Source organism: Harpia harpyja, chromosome Z (assembly GCF_026419915.1).
Source record: "Harpia harpyja isolate bHarHar1 chromosome Z, bHarHar1 primary haplotype, whole genome shotgun sequence".
In the NCBI taxonomy this organism is placed as follows: Eukaryota; Metazoa; Chordata; class Aves; order Accipitriformes; family Accipitridae; genus Harpia; species Harpia harpyja.
Window position 1 is genome coordinate 85,089,852 of NC_068969.1, and position 24,594 is coordinate 85,114,445.

The 24,594-nt window shown below is 36.1% G+C and overlaps 1 protein-coding gene across 5 annotated transcripts in view; it reads right to left on the reverse strand.

The window, feature by feature from the left end:
* Positions 1-24,594, reverse strand: part of KDM4C (lysine demethylase 4C) — a 279,669-nt gene that overhangs the window by 87,859 nt on the left and 167,216 nt on the right. For all 5 annotated transcript variants that reach the window (XR_008233386.1, XM_052776209.1, XM_052776206.1 and 2 more), the window contains 4 exons: positions 23,207-23,388; positions 22,116-22,332; positions 21,079-21,155; positions 3,039-3,094 (listed from right to left, as the gene is read on the reverse strand). Coding sequence is in view for 4 of the 5 variants with exons in the window: in XM_052776209.1 (XP_052632169.1) it covers positions 3,039-3,094; positions 21,079-21,155; positions 22,116-22,332; positions 23,207-23,388 (532 nt within the window). In the remaining variant the exon portion in view is untranslated. The remainder of the gene's footprint in view (positions 1-3,038; positions 3,095-21,078; positions 21,156-22,115; positions 22,333-23,206; positions 23,389-24,594) is intronic.

Below are 24,594 nucleotides of genomic sequence, written 5' to 3' on the forward strand. Positions count from 1 at the left end.
GTGTTTAAGATGTTTCATTACTTGCTGTGTGTTTGGGTTTTTTTAAAGTCAACCATCTCTAAATACTTCCTTATTAGGATTTCCTAAACTTCTTTGAAAAGTATTTAACTAACCTTAGAACACTACCACTTTGTGTAAATATAATTTCAGACTGGGGTTTTATTGCAACATTTTTTTTAAGCATCTTTCACATTCAATTTATTAAGTGCAAAGGTTTTGTAGTTGTGCTATCCAGGTCCATATGTGAAGACCACACTATTTGATTCATGTGCAATGAGTAACTATTCTTAGGCAACACACATGATCACCGTCAGTCATACATCTATCAAAGCGTAAAACTAAGTATAGCATCAAGACCTTCTGGTTACAGACATAAAGGCATAGAAGCAGCAAACTGATCAGGCTATCACTGCAATGCCCAATATGAACAGGATCCCCTTTAGCAGTGAAAGCACATGTCAAGTGCCTAGGACCAGTGCTACATGTAAGACTTCAGTGCAACTTCAGGAAGCTTGTCAGATGATGCTATAAGCTTCCTATACTCATCAGAAAGCACTGCTGTATCCTCCAAATACAGGTTCAATACATAAATCTCAAAATAAGAAGGCTAAATGAAACTAAGAAAAGTCTGAAATTAATATTGAAAGTGCCTATTATATGAAGTAGAAGAGAAGCTAATGACATTTTTATTAACCAAGAGTAGCCTTCTGAGACTACTTCTAAAATCTTTTTTGGAGTAGACAACTCATACATCTGAAGAAAGGGAAACATTTCCATTCCTTGCCTCATATTTGCCTTATTCCCTGTCATTCACTGTACATCTTCCCCCATTACCACATTTGCTCTTTTTGTAAGCCCTGAATGCTTGCCTCACTTCACTTTCTGTTCATCTCCCAAGACACACATCATATGAGCATCTTAGCAGATTAACACAAACACAGGCTGGAGCTAAAAGAGATAGCAGGTGATGCAGCAGAACAGAAATAATTTCTCTTTCCTGCACTAGAAAATATTGGTGCTATTTCAGTAACTCTTCTTTGACAAAAATATCTGGAAAAGTATAATATGACACACGGGGACTAAACAAACTGCTGTCATGTGACATTCAAGTTGCATTGGCCAAAGTGTGGAATAAGAGCTGTATGTAAAGATGACATATCAATTAGCAAGTTATACATTTCAGCCCAAATAAAAGCAGATAAAACTTGTAGATCTATCGTTTTGTTACAGTGACAGTTTTGTTTATGCTCTAACTTACAGGAAGAAGTCTTGCTTTGAGACTTTTTAACTTTTAATAATACACTTTTTCTTTTCATTGCTGCCTGCCTGCCTGCAAAACTACATTGTCTTACCATCTAAGCTTTATGGGACAGAAATGCTATAAATAAAATGCCTCTTCAATAATTCTTCACCCAAACCTTTATACTCTGACATCTCTCAACCTGACAGGACTGAAAACAATTGCTGTGTTCTGCTAAGAAGGAATCTCAGCTCTCCTACATGGCAAACTGTTACCCCCCCATGCCATGTTTGATTCATTAGCTTTTAAATCCAAGTAATTCTCATCCTATATCTCTAACCAGTATGTGAGAGGGAAAGAAGGGGAGAAGGGAATGCCCATGTTGGATTTTACACTTGTTGGAGAAAAAAAGACATAATTAGAACACACTCTTCCAAAAACTCTCAAAAGTCTGGAATGGTAGCTAATGCTGAAAGACAGATGAAAGATTCAACAATGTGTAGCAACTGTAAGTTGTTCTGGAAGCAGGAAAACAAGAGTTGAACTACTTTTACTGAACTCTCATTTTATAAATCCATAACAGTAACCTACAGAGAGATATAATGCAAAACCAAAGACTTTAGGTATAGCTATGCAGAGAAGTCACTCTGCAAACCCCTGTGGATTTTTTTTCTATGAATAAATCTTATGAAACATTTCTAAAACATTTTAATTGATCTACAAAAAAGAGGTACATATTTTCAAAGATGCAACATGCAATCTATCAGCAGCAAATATCAAAAGGGCATTATAAATTCTACTGAGATGAAACTTTTGCCTTTTTTTTTTTTTTAGTGAGATTTAGGGGAGTTTAAAACAGAACTAAAAAGCAGCTGAGAATTTTCATGTGTTGGTCAAAACCTCCATTAAAATAGTTACAATGTTAATGCTTTCTGAAGGTAAGATCTGGCCATGAGTTTCACATAAAACCTTCTCCTATCTGGACAATTTACAAGGGTCATGCAACCAATTGCAAATCACTGACAGATAAATTCTTGTTTATTAAGTGGAAAAGAATGTTGCAGCTAGACCATCTCTTACCGCTGCATTCCCAAGTGTTAAAGAAAGAGATCTACAGGATATTACTAAGTTACTAAAATAATTTAATTAAACATGAGAAGATTCAAAATGCATAAAGACTGTTCCACTAATTGGCTTGAAAAAATATTAAGCTGCAACATTTTCCATTTTATCTGTCAGGGTTACTTGCTATAGTATTCTGTTATCCAAATACAGAGAAAAATAGTGATGCTGTTAATAGCATGATGTCAGCAACAATACTATTTTTGACATTGTATGATAGAAGTTTAATTTAAAAAACCCTTCAAAATCTAAAATTAATATGATTCAAATTAATTAATAAAAAATGCTGGGTTTAGAAGTTCAGAGGTATTGTATTGAATTCTGTAATCACAAATTTCCAGGACCAAAGAAGAAAATACATTTCACTGTTTGATAAGACTTGCCATGCAAACAATGACAAATGAGCTCTCATTTACTTTCTTTACACAAAGGCCAGTAGAATGAAATTTGGAACAAGTAAGTGCATGCAAATACTAAAACAAATGTACATTATAGCATCTAAGTATTTCAGAAAATGCCAGTGGCACATTTCGATAGAAGTAATTTTAATTCTGCAATGATTCAGCTTAAAGGGACACTGTTAAGTAACTAGGTTTACAAATGCTTTATACATGGGAATGGATTGGGAATAAAGTTTAAAACAAGCACATACAATCCCAAAGTACATATTACTTACTTCTTGTCAGTAGTTTGCTTTAATGCACCACCTCTCAAATTGCAGAGACAACATTCCTAAAAATAAAAATAGTGTAGAATAAAGTGAACTTTATTGACTGGTTACAAATCAGTTTTATTCAGCTGATCATAAGGATATGTAAATTGCTAATGTATTTAACGTACTGGGTTGTACTGTAACGTATATATAACTGTAATGTAACTGGGTTACAAACTGCCACTTATAAGCATTGCATTTCCTTACAGGAAAAATACAAGAATACAGTAACAAAAAGAGAAACAACTCAAATGAGATTACTAAGGTAAAACAAAGTAAAATGACATATAATTAGTTTAATAGAAGTTTCTGAGAAACTAACTCACAAGCCATTGATCCAACTCAAATACTTTGAAAACCTGCTTGTTCCCAACAGTTCTCAAATTTATAAACCCACAGAATATGGGGCAGGTTAACCTTTCTTTTTTTTTTTTTTTCTCCCCAGAAGTTCCCTTTGCTGCAGTACACCTTCACTGCCTTGATGTTCAGTACAACTTCACCTGCTTTCAGGGCACTCAGCAAGGTATATTTCAGTGGTTCCCAGATAACATGCCAAACAGGCTTTTCCTACCTCTACTTAAAGCTGTGCCTTTGAACAGATAAACAGGCTTTTCTACTTTCCAACCCTTCTCCCTCTCTCTTCCATCTCCTCCTTTTCTGAATCCATCCTTTCCCCCTTTTTTTTTTTTATAAACAGGAACAGATGAGAAAGTGTTTCCAATTTTAGGGGTTTTTTTTCCTGTCTCCATTTTTCTGGTCTCTACAAAGAATCAAATGCACAAAATGAAGTCAAGATATCTTGTGCCTGTGTATCTATACTCAGAAAGAGAGGCTGTCTCCCAAAGCTCTAAATTTAAGTTGCCCTTGCAGGGAAAAAAACAACCAAACCAAACCAAAAAAAGAACTGTTATGTAATACCCCAGTCTGATGTCATCTTAAAACCTCCAATAATGAAGATTATCAATGTCTGCCAGAAATCTAATTGAATGCTTTACTACATTTCCTATGAGAAATACCTTTCCCAACCAAAAAATAGTTCCTTGTGACAATTGAATCGTCTTTGCAATTTAAGCACATAACTTTTTGTCTTACCTGCCAAAACCGTGAGGAACACGTAACCCATCCTCTTACAGAGTACCCTTTTAACTATTCAATATTATTGTAGAATTGTGAAGAAGAGAATTGAAGTTTACTACTTTACCCACAGGAGCCTTAGGATGGGACCTAGCATGTTCCAAATCACAGTTCCCTTTGTAATAGTAAACATTGACTATTAAATCAGGAAACCCAAAGGCTCAGAATACCAATTCCTTCAGGTATTCAAAGGGGACTGAGCAGGAACAGGTAGTTCCAGCATATAAGAAAGAAAAATGGAACATAAGGAGGCTGCTATTGTAGCACTGAGTGGGAGCTTCAGCTTGTACTCTTGTAACTTTTCGTAGCTTCTGCAACAGAGGAAACAGCTCAGATGGGATAGGACATCATTGCATAGGATTTCTCCATTTGGCTGTTGGAGAATAAGTAAAAGTGTTTCTTCCAGAACCAATATTTGTATTCAATTAGCTGTATCATTGTGAGGTTCTGTTGCCGCATCTTAGGAAACCTAAGAGCAACACAAGACAAGCTCATTGTGGGCAGAGGGGCAGTGGAGAGAACAAGTGGAAGGGAGAACACAGGAAGGAGGAAGGGATGGAGGGAGACAGGGAGAAAGGGAAAGAAGAAGGCAGGGATGGATGAAGGGAGGGAAGGAGACAGGGACAGAAGATTATTTCTTCTCTTTCTCCCTAAGTGCCCACACTCTTGAAGGTAAAGCGAAATGGCAGGAACCAGAATTACTCTAATACTATTTACTCTTCCACTTCTTCTGTCAAAGAGAGATCAAGTCAAACAACTTCATGCCATTCTAGATTCACATCCCAAATTCAGTTTAATGTACACATCCTATCTTGGTTTCAAATCATTACTCTTTGAGATGCTGTTCAACCACTATACATAATCACCCCTTTCTTCCCTATCCATAATTACATCCAAATATTTGTAGATTTTTATGATATCCTAACCTCTTGGTATATTTCTTGCCAAGCTATATATACTAAATTCACTTAACTACTCTTCAAGGTGATTGAAATCATCTTCACATTCTCTTTGTCTGTTGCCCTTCTTTGGATGTTATTAGGATAACAAGGTGCTGCCTGTATCTCCACGGGTATACTCTCAAGCTATGTGAAGAACTGTTATCTTTCTTAACCTGAAAATATTTTTGTTTCCAAAAAACATCACTCAATTGGAAAATTTACTGAACTACACAGGTGTGAGGTAGAGAATTTCCTAAACTAGATGCTAAAGGAATCACATTGTTAAGACCATACACATTAATTCACCATGCTGAAATTATTCTGAAATAATACAACAAAAATTCCACTAAACAGTTAATGGGCACAGTGCACTGTTTCCAGTAAAATACCACTACAGGCACATGAAATTTGCTTCTAATCGGCATTCAGTGCTCAAAGGCAAGCACTTATATGTGAAAACTACAGCATGAAAGAGTCTGCACATCTCGAAACCAACCTGGGAATCCTGAGGACTACCTTAACACAACCACAGAGTAATCCTACAGCACTGCATCCTCTTCAATCCGATTCATCTTAGAATCTTGCTTACCAATTAGCAGAGGAAAGATCTATTTCTTCAGCTCTTCCTTTGACTGATTTTCACACCCTGAGTGAATGGGTCATCTTTTCTGCCATCAGTGTTGTTTATCTTTATAAACAGAGCTTGGCCACCATCATAGTGAGATACTGACCAACAGAATGAATCCAACCGGTTAGTTTTATATGTGACAGTTGGAGGTGCAAGATAAAAACAGTAAAAATAGATGGGCACACATCTCCATGACTACATGAGAGTAACAAAGTAAATAAGCTAAGTAGCATAGAAAATAATACTTAAATGGAACATCCATTCAGGAAGAGGCAAATACCACAATCTCCCAAAAAAGGAGCCATGCAGGACTTCTTGATGATCTGATCCCCAATTCATTTGCAGTTCTGCAGAAGAGTGAAGCTTACAATGTAGAGGTAGAATAACATCTGCAGATTGGGGAAGAGAGCATCAATCTGACTCAATAGAAATCTTTGCAGGGGAAAAGCTCCATTTGCCACTTTCAAATGAAAAGTTCAGTGGATCCCCCACCTGTGGATCCCTCACGATTTTTTTTTTTTAATTGAAGCACTTTCTTCATATTTACCATAAAAATCCTTTAACTGACTGCTTCTCTGTTTTGCAAAATAACAGTGGTTTTGCTCCTATTTTATAAGCTTTGATGGTTTTATGCCAGTTTCATTTGAAATTAATTGCTTGAATAAAGATGAACTTTTCCTTCTTCTAATAGGTATTTTTCACTTTTAAGGAAAACCTTAATCTGATCATCTGCTGTGTAACTTATTCATACAACTAGAGAGAGAGTCCAAGGGCCTAAAGAAGGTCCACAAATAAACTAAGCTAAAACAGCACAGGAAGAGACTTTATATAAGATGTTGTTAACAAATTTCTTCTGAAGGTTTACTGTCTCTTGACCACTGTAAAAATAAAGAATTGTGAATTAGACACTGCAAGAGACAGAAGCCATAATCTTTACCTACTAACTGCAGAGCTTTCACACTAGGTAAAAAAAAAGAAAAAGAGATCCTAAAAAAGAGGACAAAAGGGGGGGGGGGGCAGCCCAGAGAAAAGAGAGGGTGGCTGTAAATATCCTCATCACCAGCTAGAAAAAATATTTCCCCTATGCAGGACCCATAGGAACCAAATTTAATCTCTTCTCAAAACCCACCTATACAGTGGTGGCGGGTAATCATTGTTCGCTGTTAGCTGGATACAGGCTATAACAACTTAGACCCATAAGAACTAGAAAATTTCACCAGTGTTCACAGCAAACCTGAGTGGGAAGGACCACAGGCTTAAAGACCATTAAACTGATTTTGTAAATCATGCCTGTGTTGCAATATATTGTCCTGTATCAATGCAACATGGCTATTACTTTACCTCCAGTTTCGACATACTGCATGCAATGAAAACACAGGGGACCTGATATTTAGAAAAACTAATATTCCTAATACAGGTATACCTGCCATGGATGGCAGTGAAATCACATGTACACTAGCAATTATTACCCATGTTCTCACAGAGAAAGAGAGTCTTTGTACATCCATGTGTGTCTGCTCTCAGCCTGTGTGTAAAAATCAGGATAGGAATAGACTTCATTATGGAGCATCACCTTAGAAAACATCCAATCTCTGATTCACTATTACTTTGCAAATCCTTTGAAGAAGTAAATTTGTCATTTGTATTTGCATTAAATAATAATTTCTTAAGCATATTATTTTACACTTACCTAAATTAAATCTTAGACTGTTTTAAATTGCTCAACTGCTTCAAAAATCTCCATAACATTCTAGAATTACAAAAGAAAACTCTCTCTTCCAGTATCTGTGTAAAGTAAGATGTCTCCATATAATTCGCAAGCTTTAGCACACTAACATTCACTTCATCTTTCAGCTTTTTAGTGAAGACGATGCATTTTTTTCATAACAATACAGATCATATCCACTGTTTCTGGACTAAGCACTTTCCCTTGCTTACAATGAAACTGAATTTTGCAACCAGCATTCCTAATCTGGTTTATTTTTCATTTCTCTGTTAAAGAAACCTGCTAGAAACCAGAGCAAAAGCCAGAGGTCAATGTGAATTAACCATGCTTCCTTTGGTACATACATCCAAAAGATGGATCACCTTTTTTGGAATGATACCACTCAGGCATAGCTGCATATTAATTATTGTTGCATGGATAAATACCACACAAAACCCAAGCCTGTTCACACTCATTTATATTTTAAAATGAATGCATTTAGTCGTCTTTGAGTATTTTTTACACTCTGCCAAAATTCAAAGTCATATTGACAATAATGCTTATAAAAAGCCAGTTTCACGATTCCATATTTGCATACTTACTTCATCAGCAACAGCATTCTGTATGAGACAGGAAGCTGTCTGACACAGCAAGGGAATAGAGTTCAGCCAAGTCATAGCAGAGGGATATATATAGTAAGTCATATAATGGTTATTGTTATGGACAACTATGAACATGCCCCATGGTCCCCTTTCTTGTTAAACCGCTGTTTCTCCTTTCCTCTAAGATCCTGTAAATTACAATGGCATCTCCAAAGAACTGTATTTATCCAGTTAAATGAAACATATAACTTAATGGCGGCAGATGAAGACAGGGTAAAACAGAATATATGATATTCCTAATGAATTTTGTCTGACATATTTTCAACAACTTCCTCATAAAATGTAGTCTCCATAATCAACCTAACAATCTCTTCCAGCTCTTTGACATCCTTGCCATTAGGAAGTTTTTCATAACAGCTAACCTCAAGATTCCCTGCTGTGGCGTAAGCCTTTTTCTTTTTACCTTATGCATCATAAACAGATTGTTCCTTTCCTTTTTGCCATTTTCAATCTACAGCCTGTTAGTTAAACAACCACAACTTTTTCACCTACTGTCTTCATCTGCAGCCATGTTTTCCCCTCTGAAAGGCAATTAGAGTAAATCCTTAGTGATGTCAGGCAAAGCATGTTTAGTTGATACATCTTGCATCCCACATCTAGGGAGATATGCTCACACAGTGTTCACCTTTGGACTACAGTGGCTTGTTAAGCTCATGCTCTATAACCTTTGGGACCTCTTGACAGCAATGGCTGATATCATTGCTCACCATTCCTTTGTCTGTATTCTAGCTTCAGTATCTTGCACATTTCCCTATTTAATTACATTCAGTTTTCCAGAATATCTCAATAATTTATCAAGATCTTGTTCATTTCTGATTAACCTTACTTCACAGGCCTCATTAAAAAAAAGCTTGTATTCAGCGAACATCAGCAGCAACAGCTTCTGCACAAGGGATAACTAAGCAGGCTGCGGTTGGTCAGGCCAGGAAAGAGAAGACACTATGGTGTTTGAGAGATGCCAGTAAAATCATGATGGACTTGGAAAAGGGCTTGACTAAGTACTCCAATACAATAACTAGGTGGTTGCTATCAAAGGAAAACAGAAAGCTGCAGATTCAAAACAAACAAAAACTTTCTTCACAGAGTATGTGACTTTGCCAGATGTGGATCATAAAATATTATACCAGTCAAAAAAGAAGCTGCATAAGTTCATGAAAGAGAAATCCAACAAAGGTTACCTTTTACTTAGTAAATACAAAGATACTGCCTTTGGCTAAGGCAGTTTCTTATTTGCATATTGTAGGAGATTGAGAGAGCATTAGGGAATGCTTGCCCAAGACTTATATTCTTCCCCAGGTATTCATTTCCAGCTATAGTAGAGAGAGGATAACAGGCTAAAATAGACTTTGGTTTAATTCATTATGGCACATCTTAGTATTCTATATAACCTGCCATTTTAAAGTTTTACAAAATACATTTTAAACTGTTTTAGAAAAGATTCCTGGATATTAGGAAAATCCTGTTACTTGGTATTGCTAAGTGTACACTGCAATATGCATTACATATAATATGAATTTAATTTAATTTTCATGTGTTCATAAAGGTTTTGATTCTGAAAACCAAACAGAATGCATTCACCAAACTTTATTATTATATTATTATTATGAAGTTATTGTGATAACTTTATTATTACAGCTTTATTTAGCAGTGATACCAGAATGAACCATTTCAAATAAGTATACATTTTGGTTAGTGGTTTGAAGCATTTCAAGTGTTGATAATGTCTTCAGCACTAAGTAGGACACTATTTATCCAGTTATCAATATATTTCACCTTTTTTTTCATCAACTATTTTCCCTGTGTGTCTATTGACTCTGACTAGTGCCTAAAGCACTCAAAAATTTCAGAAAAGTGGTTAGGACAGGTTTTTTCCACAAATATTTCTAATAAAAGGTTAGAACAGTTGTTTTCAATTTAAGACTCAACTGCTACAAAGCTGTGTCACAATAGTGCTGATTTACCAGTCTCATTTAAAAGTAGCTAATTAAAACAGACATCTAACCTTGAACTCCGCCACAGCTAAATCAAATAGATACAAATTGTATGACTAAGGCTGATAAACATCTTTTGTTTCCCTCAAGCCACTCTGGTGGGTTTTTTAGAGAGGAACCTTTGAACTGAGAATAGATACCCTTAGTCTTCTACCTTCTCTCTCACGTGCCTTGTAATGCCCAAGGTCACACTTCCTAATAGTATTAACACAGATGTGCATTTGGATATAGCTTTGCTGCCTTTTCATCTATCTCATTTCCCCACCTTACTTGTGTCTGTATTTATCCTTGTGTGAAGAGAAAAGGGTTGGTGTTTCTCTTAACACATTTGAAAATGTCATTTTCAGCAATGGTCCACTAATGAATATTTTAATCTTTCCACACCAGGGGAATAATTTTCACTCAGAAAATAGCTTTTGAGATTATTTAATTTCAATTCAGAGACCATTGCTGTATTCACTTCAAGCCATTACCTTAAAATTAGCTTCTCAGAGACAAACTTCCATTTTTTTAGAGACAAAATATTCCTAAAAATAACAAATTACAGACAAATTAAGGTTTGTCTAGTAAACGGATTCACTTTCCTGTCTGGGAGCACCATTTTTTAACAGAGTTGCTAGATGCTACCATTATAACTCACAATCTTCATTTGTATATAAATGCTGTCAAACTTCCACCATCATCTGCCTCAACAATGCCACAATTTTTGTTAATAATAGGAGCTTTGAGAAAAGCATTTCAACTTTTTTTTTTAGAAAATGTTACAGGAAAATCTTACTCTGTCCAAAAGAATAAAACATTATCAGTTCTTCTAGCATTCTGTAGATGCTTAAAGTTCACACTGATTGAGGAGGCTGAGTAATTGCATGAAAGAGAAATCCACCACAGGTTAACATTTATTTAATATGTAGACACATCTTTGTCTGCAAGCTTCAAGTGGGTTCCTGAAAACCAAAGGTGGCCACACTTCTGCTGTGGATGAACATTTTACTCTTACAGATGCATTCAAATCTGATCAAGACATCCACCTTTGGGAATTTAAAGTGTACAAATCATCAGCTACTGCATTTCCACATTTTAGTAGCCTAATCCTGCAAAAGTTCAGTCTGCCCTCCCCTTGATTCAGGGATGGCCAAAAACCTCCTTGCAATTGCAGATCCCAGGTCATGCTAGGCTGAGGCAATAGTATGCAGAGCAAGTAGTCTTTTACTCTGCTGTCTGCAACATAGCATTATTGAGAACAAGGATGCAAAAAGCAGGAGAGAGTTGGCTGGGATAAGAAGACTTGAAAAGGACAGGCAAGAGAGGTGAGATGGGGTATCGGAGTACGATGAAAATTTTGCAGCCAGAGAAGGAATGGGAACTGGCAGGGTTGAGACTGAAATAACAGTCAAAACACTCATTACAGGCAACTGGAGTAAAAATAACTCCCACGCTTAGTAGGGGGGCCTATGTATTTTCTCACTAGAATGTGCATATCTGAAGTAAAAAACATGTATAAAGTATGAAATGGAGACTGTTAACATCACTGAATACAAAATACTTTCTGCAATAGTGGTTATTGGTCACTTGGTTTTAGAAAATGTTTACAGTAGAAATAGAGCAACCGTTCCCAAGCATCCAAACAAGAGAGATTACAGACAACTTCCCCTTTGAAGAGAAGTCAAAAGGAATGAGATTAGCTGTTTTAAAAATAAATAAGTAAGCACTGAAATTAGGTACAAAGTACAAAACTGATCATTCTTCCTGCAAAATATAATGACACTGTGAAAATCTCTGCCAGAAGATAACACTGATGCTAAACACCTACCAAACACACAAACAGAAATGGAATGATGGTATGTCTACTGATAAAAAATATGATTATTCCCATTATTATAAAACAATGTTTGGAAGTGACAGTAAATATTAGATTTAAACCTGAACATCTTTAGCTGAAAATCTGTATCTTCAGGAAAGCAGCCTAGGACTAGCTGTGCAAGGCAGTATATCACGCTACTGGCTATTTCCAGCTTTTTTTTCCCCTCAGTGATTTTTTAGCAGTACTCCTAGAGATCAGATATCATCTTTGAGGACAAATTTAGATTGGACAAGGTTGCTGAAGGTTCTCTGGTCCAATTCCAGCTCCAAGCAGGGCCAGATTCAAAGCTGCATCTGACTGAAAACCTGCTTCACCCTGCAGGGAATGGACAACCTTCCTTGGTATGATGAGAATACCCACGCATCTGGAGATGCTCAAAGCTATCAAGCCTTTTCACATGGATATCAGTGGCAAAGGTTGACTTGGTGAACTGCAATGACGGGAATCCAAGGTCAAAAAGGACTTTGGGTCTGAGCATTATGGCACTTAGGTAAAAAGGTATTTTTTGGGTTTAACGGTCTTCAACTCATTTTCTATGACAGCATCAGGGAAATTCAGTATTTACAAAACGGTTAAAATATGTTGTGTCAAAGACCGGTTTTTACAAGCAATACATAACCTGTTACTAGACTAATACCAAAACCAGAAAGAAATATCATGCTCCCCACCTTCAAGTCCACACATCGTTACCATCAGCATTTATAAGTAATTCTCCCAGTAAGTTATCTTTTTGGAGAGATAGTTTGGGAAAATGCAGATTTGAAAAATAAATAAATAAATAAAAGAATTTTGAAAAAATAAATGAGGCCTTACTTTTCTGAAAAGAGAAAACCACAGAAAAGTTAAGGTTTTAACCTCTCCTGCCATAGCCAGTTTTTCATGCCAAATAATTTCCTTTTATTAACAATATACAAATGTTTTTAAAGCTTTGTAGCAAAATCAGTCTGAGAATTAAGACACGGTACACCAACTCACATGTAGTGAGTTAATTATGGCAGTCATCGGGCTCTGAAAACAGGAGTTTAAAATGGAAATGCAGACACTGTATCAGTGAGAAGGGTACCACTATAAAAAGATCATTCAAAATCATTATTTTCAGTAGGGTGAAATAGGGCAGTTTCTGAGCTGGAATGCAGAAAGCTCTTATATGCCATTTTTTCTGTGCCACTTTTCTGATGCCTTGGGAAAAAGAGAGAAAAAAAATATCCTTTAACTGATGTAATGGGCTACTCTAACCACAAAATACAAAAAAAAACCCCAAAGTCTGAATATCAAAAGTAAAATATAAAGCATGGAAAAGCTCATCTACACAAAAAAATTCTGCTAAGCTGTTTAACACTTACTATTCAGCATAGGATCTGTTCTCAAAATCAGTGCCAACTGACCAGATTAGGTGCTGAACTATTTCTGTAGTGCTATGGAGGGTTAGAATAACATGTGAAAATTCATGCAGCTCCCTTAGAAGCCTTATTAACAGCTAGCTTACTATGAAGTAAGGCATTGAAGTGCATTTACATTTCCTACCTTGCTCTTCTTTCTAACTCTTTCCTGTCCCAAATCCTTTTGTCCTCTAAATAATAAAGATACTTACATTTATGTACTATAGCTACTAGGTGACCACATCCTTGCACATTGTACAGTACATTGCATTCTCTGTAATGCCAGTCATTATTCTTCCTAACATCACTAGCTTTCTTTAGCTGAAGCATTTAAGATTAATGAGGCATTTATTCTCAGTCAAGGCACTTTGTATGAATACAGTTACACTTTCAGGAGCCATGCAGATGACTTATTTAATATTATTTAATTTTTTAATTGTTTTAGGGGATTGATTTACAGCTATTTTTTGTCCAATAGGATAGACAAATTCGGTATCTCTCTTCTCTTTTGTCAATAATCGCTATCAAACAAGACCTACTGCCTAGTAGACTATAAAGATATATTATCATGGATCCAAGTACATCCTGGAATGTGAAAATTTGACGTAAAATATTGTAAAGCATACTACTTCAGCTACTTAGAGACACTGAAACTGCAAGAAAACAGTATGCTTCGGAATCTCAAAAGCAGTTTCCTCTGATAAGATAAAATGGAATCTCCATCACAGAAAAGTCTGGCTCTGTAAATCTGAGTCTACATATACATTTTTCTATTTCCATATTTTAATGATGTTCATAGTTGGGATTCACACATAATGCAGTTTCATTTAGCTATTAATACAGCTCTCATTTCTACTGCTCTCATACTTCAGTGCTTTGCAAAATCATACTGATACACAAAAACCTAGTAGAGACCAAATTTTCTATAAAGTTAACATAACTGTGGGGAGTTTAAGAAAGTATCACTTAACAGAACTAAAAACAATACCTAATTGTGTAAGCAGAGGAATAAGAAGCAACTTTCCCTCCTAAGATATGAATTCTGAACTTTGAACCAAGGCTTGTACCAATGTTTCATAACTTCCATTTTATCCTCCACTGCACAAAACTTTTCTTTCTCCTTGTTTTCCAATCAACCTTCCTTTCAGGATTTAAAGCCTTACTCAGAAGGGAATTCCTCAGACAGATCTTCTTCAGCTAAATCTCCTCCTTCTAGGAATCAATGCGAAGAGGAAGTAAAACAATTTCAGACATTCAGGAAGTTGGAGTTTCAGGGAATAGGTATTTTCTGATAATTAAATCTCACTTTGTGCACTTTTCTGATGCAAGAATTGAATTTTTGAAGGCATGTGGATATATAATTCCCACAGTGAGTCAAATCTCAGTTTCACATCTTTTGCAACAGCTGCATGTTTTAGGAATGCTTATCCTGAACAAGAAATTAGATGAATATGATTTTTTTCATTTGTTTCATGTAGAAACTTGAAGTCTGAACTGTGTTAGCTGGAATGTAAAATACACTTACTCTATATTCCCTACAGTAAAAAAAAGGTTGTGCAAATAAGTAATTTTCTTTAATTACGTCTCCCTCTCCAGAGAGACTTATGGTATTACACAGCAATTTAAAATACAATTAAAATATCATATGTATAACAACAGACATAGAAAAATTTATACAAATTAAAAAACTGATTAATAAAAAAAAGCATATAATTCAAAGGTAGCATAAAACTTTCAGCTGCAGGTTGGCACAACTAACATTAATTGCAGGTTTTTAAAAGGGAAAGTAGTACTCTGGACAGCAGTATATTCAATTGAGTTGCCTTTTTTTAATAGATGTACAGAAGACTGGTTAAAAGAGAACCACATTTATCTTAAGTATAATGCTAAGTTTAGACAAAAGTATTGTACTATTTTGAATTGAAATCTGTTAGGATAATCTAAGGTTATTGTCCAAACTCTGAAGAGACAGAAACATGATCCTAAAATGACAAATAGGACACAAATAAGTATCGGCAATTCTTAATCATGCTGATGTCAGCAATGAGGTTCCATACAAGCAAAAAATACACTAATATGTTTAAGTTATATATCAAACTGATAATATTTTCTCCAACGAGAACTACAGTCACATTGTTTTGCAATGAATAATACTGTTCAAACAGGCAAAAGAGAACCACAGGAAAAAGAAAGCTCAATGGCTATTTTATCCTTCTGCCTCAAGGCACGATCAAGTCTTCTTCAGCTATTCCTGACAAGTGTTTGTCTAACATGTTTTTGAAAATCATGAAGGAGTAGATGCTACAAAATCTTCATATATTCTATCCCAGTAGTTCACTGTTTTTAGAAATAAAAATTCGTAAAATTTCCTGGTATTAACATAAACTTCTGCTGATGCAGTTTAAAGCTGCTACAAGTCATCTTGTCCCTAAAATGAGAGAATGGCAATTGACTGTGTTCCTGTTTGCCAAACACATATAATTTTACATGAGAGAACACTACTTATTTCCCTTCTGTCTTGCCCTGGCTATACTAACAAGGTTAATTCTTTTCAATCCTCCCTTATGGAAGGATTGAGGTCTACCAGGAATGATTAAAACAATTTTGGTTCTGGTTTTCTGCAATTTCAATTGCACCTCGTTTTCTTCCATCCCATTCAGGCTCATGGTTTTTTGAACAATGTGTGTTCACTGTTAGACACAGTTCTTCAGCGGGGCTCTCATCAAAGCTGAAGAGAGCAGAAAGATTGTTCCATGTGTTTTTCAGGCTCTACTTCCAGTACAAGGCTTAAACATCCTACTGTGATGTTTCAGGTTCTGTGGAACTGATGACTTACGTTGTTTGTGACCAGAGTGGTTACAACTGCAGTTGGCAGCAGGAGCTACTGCTTAGGTAGGGACCCCCATCTTATATGCACATAACTGGTAACTCCTCTCTAAGTATTGCACCTATCTCTGTTGAACTCCATATGATTTGTTTTACACCATTTCTTCAATATAGTAATACTATTATTGTCCTACAAAATAGAGAATCCAAATCAAAACAGTAATTGGATCCAAACAAAATAGTAATCCTCACCCAAATTAGTAAACCTCAGCCTACAAAATGCCCAAGGTCCTTGGTACTTACAGAAAATGCGTGGGGAATGCTTCTTATTAATCCTTTCACTTCATTGAAATATTGAAACAACTGATGGAAATAATATTTTTAATAATACCTGAAACACACTTGACAGCTGTGAAAAAGCCTTTGATGTATTCTATAAGTTTAACACCTTGGTAGCTTCACATGAAGTATACTCCCCCATCTCCTACGCAATCGTCTTAAACTACTTAAAGTAGATCAGTCTAGATTTCCACGAATGTTCAATAACGACATGAAAAGTAATCAGCAAATGATGCAAAGAACATTATCACTTTCTTAGTGATTTTAAGCGTCTGATGAGAATGATGGCTGGTGGCCTGAGATACTGAGGGTTGAAAGCAAATCCATATTCTTATATGTTTGGCAACTACTGCTTTACATCATATCTCTGCTGTCACTTGAATACCAGAATTTAAAACACTATCAAAAGCATCTGAAAGTTAGGATGCATGAAATCTTTTGCTTATTCCTTATTCCCATGAGCAAAGCATTAGTTCTTTTGTTCTTAAATAAATATGTCTTTGTACTCTGTTACTGTCTAGGTGTTTAGAAATTGATGGATTCATCATTTGTTTAGTATTTCTTTTGTAATCCAAGGTAGGTTGACTGCCACATCATTTGTTGGGTCAACCATTTCCTGCCTTTTTAGAAAGCAACATTAAATTTTTCAGGCTGCTGGCACCTCACCTAAGGTCTGCAAACTCTCAGAGATAATCACTAATAGTTCTGAGATTGCTTCAGCATCTCAAGAGTTTTGAAAGACCCTGGTATTAAAAAAGAAAAAGTGAACTGGGTATCATTCACATATGAGTAAATAACAGAGCGTTACTCACATCCTTGAAGCTGTTGGGGTTTTGCTATTTAACTCAGGTAGCAGATGCCTACTATCTATCACTCCTACATCTTTCAGCTGACAATGAACAGTTCACACTGACATGTGAACGACACGTAATAACAAAGAATACAAGATAGCAAACTATGGAGGACAAGTTTTAAGTAAATTTAATACTAGCTAGGTCTATTCAATCTTCAACATTTTGTTAAAACTTCCCAACTGAATGACAACTTAGGACATTAAGAATGTGAATTTCATTCCACAAACATATCTGAATGAAGAGCTCTCTTGGGGCATAAGTTCATTTCACTCAGGTCACCAAATCAGAGCTATAGAAAGATGAAGTTGTCACCACTAACGATTTAGCTGTACAAAATCACAGCAATTTAGTTAAATATATCATAGCCAAAGCTTACATTAAATAAATTGACCAAGTGGGCAACACATAGTGTCTAGCCTTTGCACAGCGAAAATGGTGCTCCACTTCACTCCTATCACCTTCTTGTTACCTAACACATAAAATTCCAGAAATCCAGAGTCTTCTCCCCTAGTCCCCAGAGTGTGTTTTTGCAAAAATCCAATACTAAAACCTCTTCACATAAAATTTCAGCTATTTTCTGTATGTTTTTGATATCTCTTCCACTGCTTCATCTCATCTCCTCAAATAATTTGGCCAAAAAGTACTTTCCCTAAAATTCAGATCTTCCTAATTTTCAGAAACTTATATGCATCATAACAGAATAAAACTAAACCTATTCAGTAAAATGTGCATAATTCTTCTCAAATTAATGCTAACTGTGGGTGCGAATTTTTCCCCTAAAAGTTTGATGAAAAAAAATCCCAGTCAAGTCAAGCTTTAACCCTCTCCCTAACATTTTCCTTTTTCTATCATATTACCCAGATCCCCCTTTATTGCCCCAGAGTGAATGTAAATAAGTCAGTCATTATGACACTATTTTTATCTTTCACCTACCACTGCACTATCTGAATGTCCTTTTCACTTCAAGAACACTTGTAAAATAACCTTAAAACCCCAGAACAATTTTAGAATCCTTTCTACAACACAGCATTAACAAATTATAAGACCAAATTTTGTTTTACTATTTTTCACTGACTTTGGATTTTAAAAAATGCACTATACTCAAAAGACAAACATCTCTCCAAATTTCCCGTCAAAAGTATTACTGTTATATTGCAGTTAACATCAGATTCCAAGGCAATGTTCTAAATTTTTCAGTGCTTTTAACAAAAACATCTGATTCAGTCCTATTCCTGTCATACATGGTATTTCATGAACAAGAATGTTCTCCTTAGAATTCCCATACTTGCACGTTGTAGCTGTAATTCCCTTGAAAAGAAATTAACAAAACTTTTCGATAGAGCAGCGGGGCTTTCTAACTCTGTTTAACTGATAATTAGATTCTGAGTTAATGGCAACCTGTCACTTGCTACAGAAGACTTATTCTTTTCCCCTCAACCTTCCCTGACTCTAGGACAGTAGTCACAAAGTAGTTCAGGAGATCCTGAAACTCACGATTGTCTGATAAGGAAGCTGTAACAAGGTTTTCTCATTACCAATGAAAGATGAATATTGGATTTTAGCTAGTAAGAATACCTTTCCTACTACAATAAGAACACATTACAGACATAGAAATTGATTCAATAAATATTTTAATAGCTATTCACTGAGAGAACATAGGACTAAACATTACAGATGGACCACATTTTTGTAATGAGCAGTTCTAAGTCACTTTTTTTCTTTTGTTTTCCCCAGCTGCAGTAATATGTGGATTAAAAATACCAGTTCCTCTTTTGTTTCCTTAACTCTTAACCGTTCACAAAAGAACCTTAAAATGTTGGCAGTATACAAAAGGAAAATCAAGGTGTTTATATTTATTGTTACTTTCATGTTTGCTAATGCTATGATTGCAAATTTCTTACAGGTGACTTTCATAATTGCAAGAAGTTATATTTGACAAAGTGATATCGTATTTTCCAGTAGTTTGAATTCTCATTTCTTTTCCAACATATCTAAAAATTTTATGACATCATTTAATGATTTACATTTTTAAGGCACCTGAAATATCTCCTTTTAATTCAACAACAGAAGGAAGAAAAGCTATGTTGCCATTCAAACTGATTGTGAGAGACCGAAGGAGTTAATGTCTCAAACATTGTGGTGGGGCAAGTTCTGCTTAACGACTAACTCTGCATAACAACAAACCCTGCCCAGCAAGGAACCACAGGTGAAAAGCAGCCCATCAGCGCCCATCAGCAACAGGGGGGGGAGGGCATGCTGGAGGATGCACGGCTCCCTGTTCTCTTGTGCTGTTCTGATGTGCTGAGCAGGGCAGGTCACCATGTACGGCGAGAGATCCCATCGGCAGGAAAGGGGAAACTACTCCCCAAACGACACCCCCCAAGCCCACGGCCCAAAGGCTATCTAGTTAGCCTAATGAGTTCGAGTGCCAGCCCGAAGGAGGGGCAAGGAGATGATAAAAGGACATGAATTGAAGCTCCATGTGCACAAGTCCACCGGGACTGGACCCCTCGGCTCACTGAACCAACGCTGGATCCAGAACTGGTGAAATCTTCTCTCTCTCTTCCCTTTTCCTCTTCCGTAATCCCTACACCTCATCCCTTTAGACATAAACCGTTGACCAAGTCCGGTACTAGGAGTGGATCCAGCCGCCCCCAGGCTCCTCGCTGAGAAGGAGTCTAGAAAGCAAGGGGGTCCACTCTGAAGCTCGTGACTCAACGGGAGGGCTCTCCTGATTGTCTTCCTTGAACTGACTCCCAAATAGGCAAGGCCTGTAGTATATGTTTGGTGATGCATGGTTAGCACATGTTACACAGTTTACTGACACAGTTTCATGCCAATTTTTGTTGTGAGCATACCAATTTTGGTGGTGAGCATGCCAGTTGTTGTTGTGAGCAAATAAAAATTGAGTTTTGTGAGTTAAAGGATCCCTGGTGTTGTTTCACCTTAGTCCTGACCTGGGAATCGGCAAACCTGAGTCATCGTCCTGAGAAATTGGGACGTGACACTGATTATCACATTTCCTCAAGCTGTTTTAAGGAAAACAAACATTAGATGACTTAGCAGGGCAACTGATAGATTGGTGAAATGTAAAATTTTAAACTTTTTTTTTTTTTTAAAATGAGTATATGTTTAGGGATTCTATGAACTATTAATTGCTTGTCTATTTATTCCTTGCTGTATAAAACTATTTTCTACTTTTTTTTAAAACCAAACAATAGACATTTAGGAGCTTCACAAGTGAAATCTTTTTCTGCTTATACAGCACAGTAAACCTTAAATGCTCTAAAACAACAATTTCATTCCTGACTGTAATTTATTATTCTTTTTCCCTTTCTCTATTCTCCAGCTGTCCACACGTACATACCAGAAGTCTAAAATATTTAGAGGAAATTTCTTTTTTTCTCTTACGTGAATTTAAATTTTCAGTTGTTTCCTTGAACAATGTTTTACACACAATTATATTCTGTTAGCCAATCCTTTTCGTGAGTCCATAAACCTACTCCAAGTTTGTCTATCAAAATGCTATTAAATTTTACATTGAAATCTATTTATATTTTACAAATAATTTTTCTGCAGCAAGTGTGTGTTCAGTAAAAATACGCAGGCTACATTCCACATGCAATCATGCATGTGCTTCATTTTTTTTTTTCCTTAGATAACTAAGCAACACGTGAAACTTACGGCTGTCCAGGCTTCTGTTCTGCATCGAGAACACAGCCAGTCAGTATGGATTTCATGAGAAGGAACACCATAGCAACCTAGAAGAAGAGAGCTGGATTGATTAATATATTCTGCCTTTCTATCTATGATGTCATACCATTCAACCTTGTATAAACACTAGTAAAATACATGTCCTGTGACCAAGGAGACTTTTCCAATCTAGGCTTACTGCTAATTCCATAGTCCATGAAATATATAAATTAGACACACAGACACTCTTCCCAAAACTCAAAAAAAAACCCAAACAAAACCAAACCAAAAACCACCACACCAAACCAAAAATCAAAACAAACACCCCCCCCAAACACTCAAAAAACCAAACCCCAGGGAATTTCTTATTTTCTGTCATTTCAATAGCAAATCACCAATTCTCCCTGAAGTAAAAATGTACAATTTGATTAATATACTGACATTTTTTCTATGCAATTATACTATGCTTCCATGGAAGAATTTCACATGGACTTCTTAGAGATAACTATTCAAGTCTTACTCTCTGTAGAAGATACTGCAGAAAATCGCTGCATTCATCAGTCACTCTTGAAATAAAAAAGAATGCAAGGTAAAGGAAATTACTGCATACCTAAAGTCAATACCAATATTCACAAGTCCTCAAATCCAGCAGGATTTCACCCTGACTACTTAATAAGGACATACTAACATCACACAGTGGTTTAATATATGAGAAGTAAAAGGAATTTAATAGCTCAGAATTGAAATAAGAATCAGAAGTTTGTGATTATTGAAAGTTTACAGAAAAGTTAATTCTTCACTATTTTCACAGCAATCATTAACTAGTAATAGAAAATGTTTTTAAAGTTTTTGTAAAAAAACTTGTAAAAAAGTTTTAAAAAAAAATTTAGCCAGTGATGGAAGCATTATGTATGGAAATGTTTTTCCAGTACTTTTAAAGACATACTAGAAGCCTAGTTAACTATTATTTATCAATAAAACAACATTTGAAATTACATTTCTGCCAACTGAACAATTAGCTTATTTACTTGCATGAACCCGCACACAACACTTTGCACAGGAAATCAGAAGACTTGTTCCATCTTCTTCGATAAAGGCATTTGATGGATAGTTTTCAGTGTTTTCTTCACTATAAATAAAACACATCTCTGGAATAAGAGGTTTAGTCTTTTCGTTTTCAGCCATCAGTGTTTCTGCTGAGTTTGCTTCCCTGAAAGTAGGACTTTCTTCATCATGATTGTCTGGCTGGAAAATAAACAGAATTTATATTTAAGTAAAAGAAAGGAGCGTCGTTCTTACTCTTCTTTTTGACAGTAATGAAATTACTTCTCCCCTCCCAGCTCTGGCACCAACAATGTAACGGTTTTATGAGAAAATTAACTGCTTCTAGGTATTTATCACAGTCATTCTATAGTTCTTTGATTGTTCAAATAACTGTGAAATCTAGAATAGCACTCAGCCTGCAAACTAGTGTTATTGCAGCAGTGTTCAATGATACTATACTTCTGTCTCCCTTTGAGTCCTTTAACTGGGTCCAGTGCAATAAAAGTTTTCTTCCTAGTTCCCATGCTGAGGGGATTCCACTTTAGCAGCTTCAGAATTAGTACCAGAGAACTACAACAGCATTTTTAGCTGACATTTGACACGGGAATTCCACAAGCCAGTATCAAACTGTGCTCTGCATCAGACTGTTTCTGTAACAACATTATTCGTGAGAAGGCCTAAGTACTGTGAAAACACTTATTTCCTTAACACTGCAGGCAGGAGACATGGAAGAGGCTCTGATAAAAAGCATCTGAAGATGGACAAATAAGGAAATAGCTAAAAGATACAAACCTATGTGGATTCTCCACCTCAAAAAGTGTAACATTTAAGGGCAAGCACACATATACTAACACCAATCCTACACAAACCCTAGTAGAAGGTATACACTGTCTGCAACCAAGGATAAATGCAGGTGAACAGAGTATCAGTTCTAATTTTAACAATAGTGAGTTTATTTACTTCTCATACAAATCAAATGCATAAGCTTATCTTATTTCTAATTTACTGGAAATAAAGTAGCTGAGCAGCTATTTCACACTTCACCTGGAGATGGAACTGTTAGGATCTTGCTTACCTTGTAGTATGGCATGAGGAGAGTGCAAATGGCACAGTATGGTTTCTTTTTTGCACAAGCTCCATTGTATTCTTTTTCAGCATTGAAATTGGGTACTCTCGTCTGCCAGAGGTAGACCAGAGGCCTGGCCCATGTCTCTGTCTCTTGAACTTTCTCTTCAGTTAAGATAGTCTCAGGCAGTTCTTAAAGAAAACAAAAAATTGGTTACATTTCAGTCCTGGAATGAAAACAAACAACAATGATTTTGTCATGTGTGCTAACAATGAAGATAAAACAATGCTATAAGAAGTCTGTGTGAATACAAATGCAGAAGTCTAAAAGAATTATGCATCAGGACAAGCACAAAAAAAGTGCTTTGACACCTGTGTCATGAGCTGACTGCTCCACATACAGCATAAAAAGTATGCCACTAGCTCTACTGTTTACAATTTGTATTCATATCCACAACAGTACATCTCACTCTCCCACTCCTTAATTCCCCCAACCTCTACCCCCTAACCCTCCACGCACTCTGCCCTAAACTCCTTACAGATGGAACGTGTTGCATCCTGCCAAGCAACACCAGACAAATCACTCCATTCATCCAGAAAGGCACCTCTCAACTCTTTATGGAAACAGAAACTCATTTGCCAAAGGGAAAAAGAGACAAGTGTTATAGCCAGGGAGTAATGGGGAACAATCCGATCCAGAGATGTAGCTGGACATGCATGCTGGATCCCGCTATGGGCAAAACTACTTGGTACTATCAGTGATCTGTTCTGGATGTTGTAAAAGTTTGTTTTACTTATTAGCAGTGGTTCCGTGCAGGACTCCATAAAGCTGACTTTATGAAATTAAAAGCCTCTAGAGAAGCTGGGAAATAAAACAGACTGAAACTCAGAGAAATAGCTTATTCAGTAGGAGTAATTTTAAAATGTAGTCATTTGCTATTGAGAAAGATGTGGAAAAAGGAAAGCTGTGAAAAGGAGACTGGGTGTAAAACCCTTGCCCCAGTGAAATCAAGAGCATAATTATTAATGATACAGTTGTTAACACCAGAATTTCAGCCTAGTCACATGTTTGAGCTGGTTGGAGAACTCAAGATATCTTCACAGGAAACCTAGTAACTTTGTCACCTGTAAAATATACAGATTATGAAGAGGGAAATGTCTTTTCATCCTAGAAAGGAAAGCATTGCTGACATGCTAGGTATATTTTTCTGAATTGGGTCCTTATACACTGCTCTGATTAATGAGGTCTGTGGTTCTGTTCATTCAAGTGGACAGTGCCTATTAAATCTTTCATGATCAATGAGAAGTCATGTCGGTGTCAGAATAATTAAAATAATGTGAATGTGGGAAGGAAAATGTAGAAAGTTACTGAATAGAACTTTCAGATAACAAAAAAGG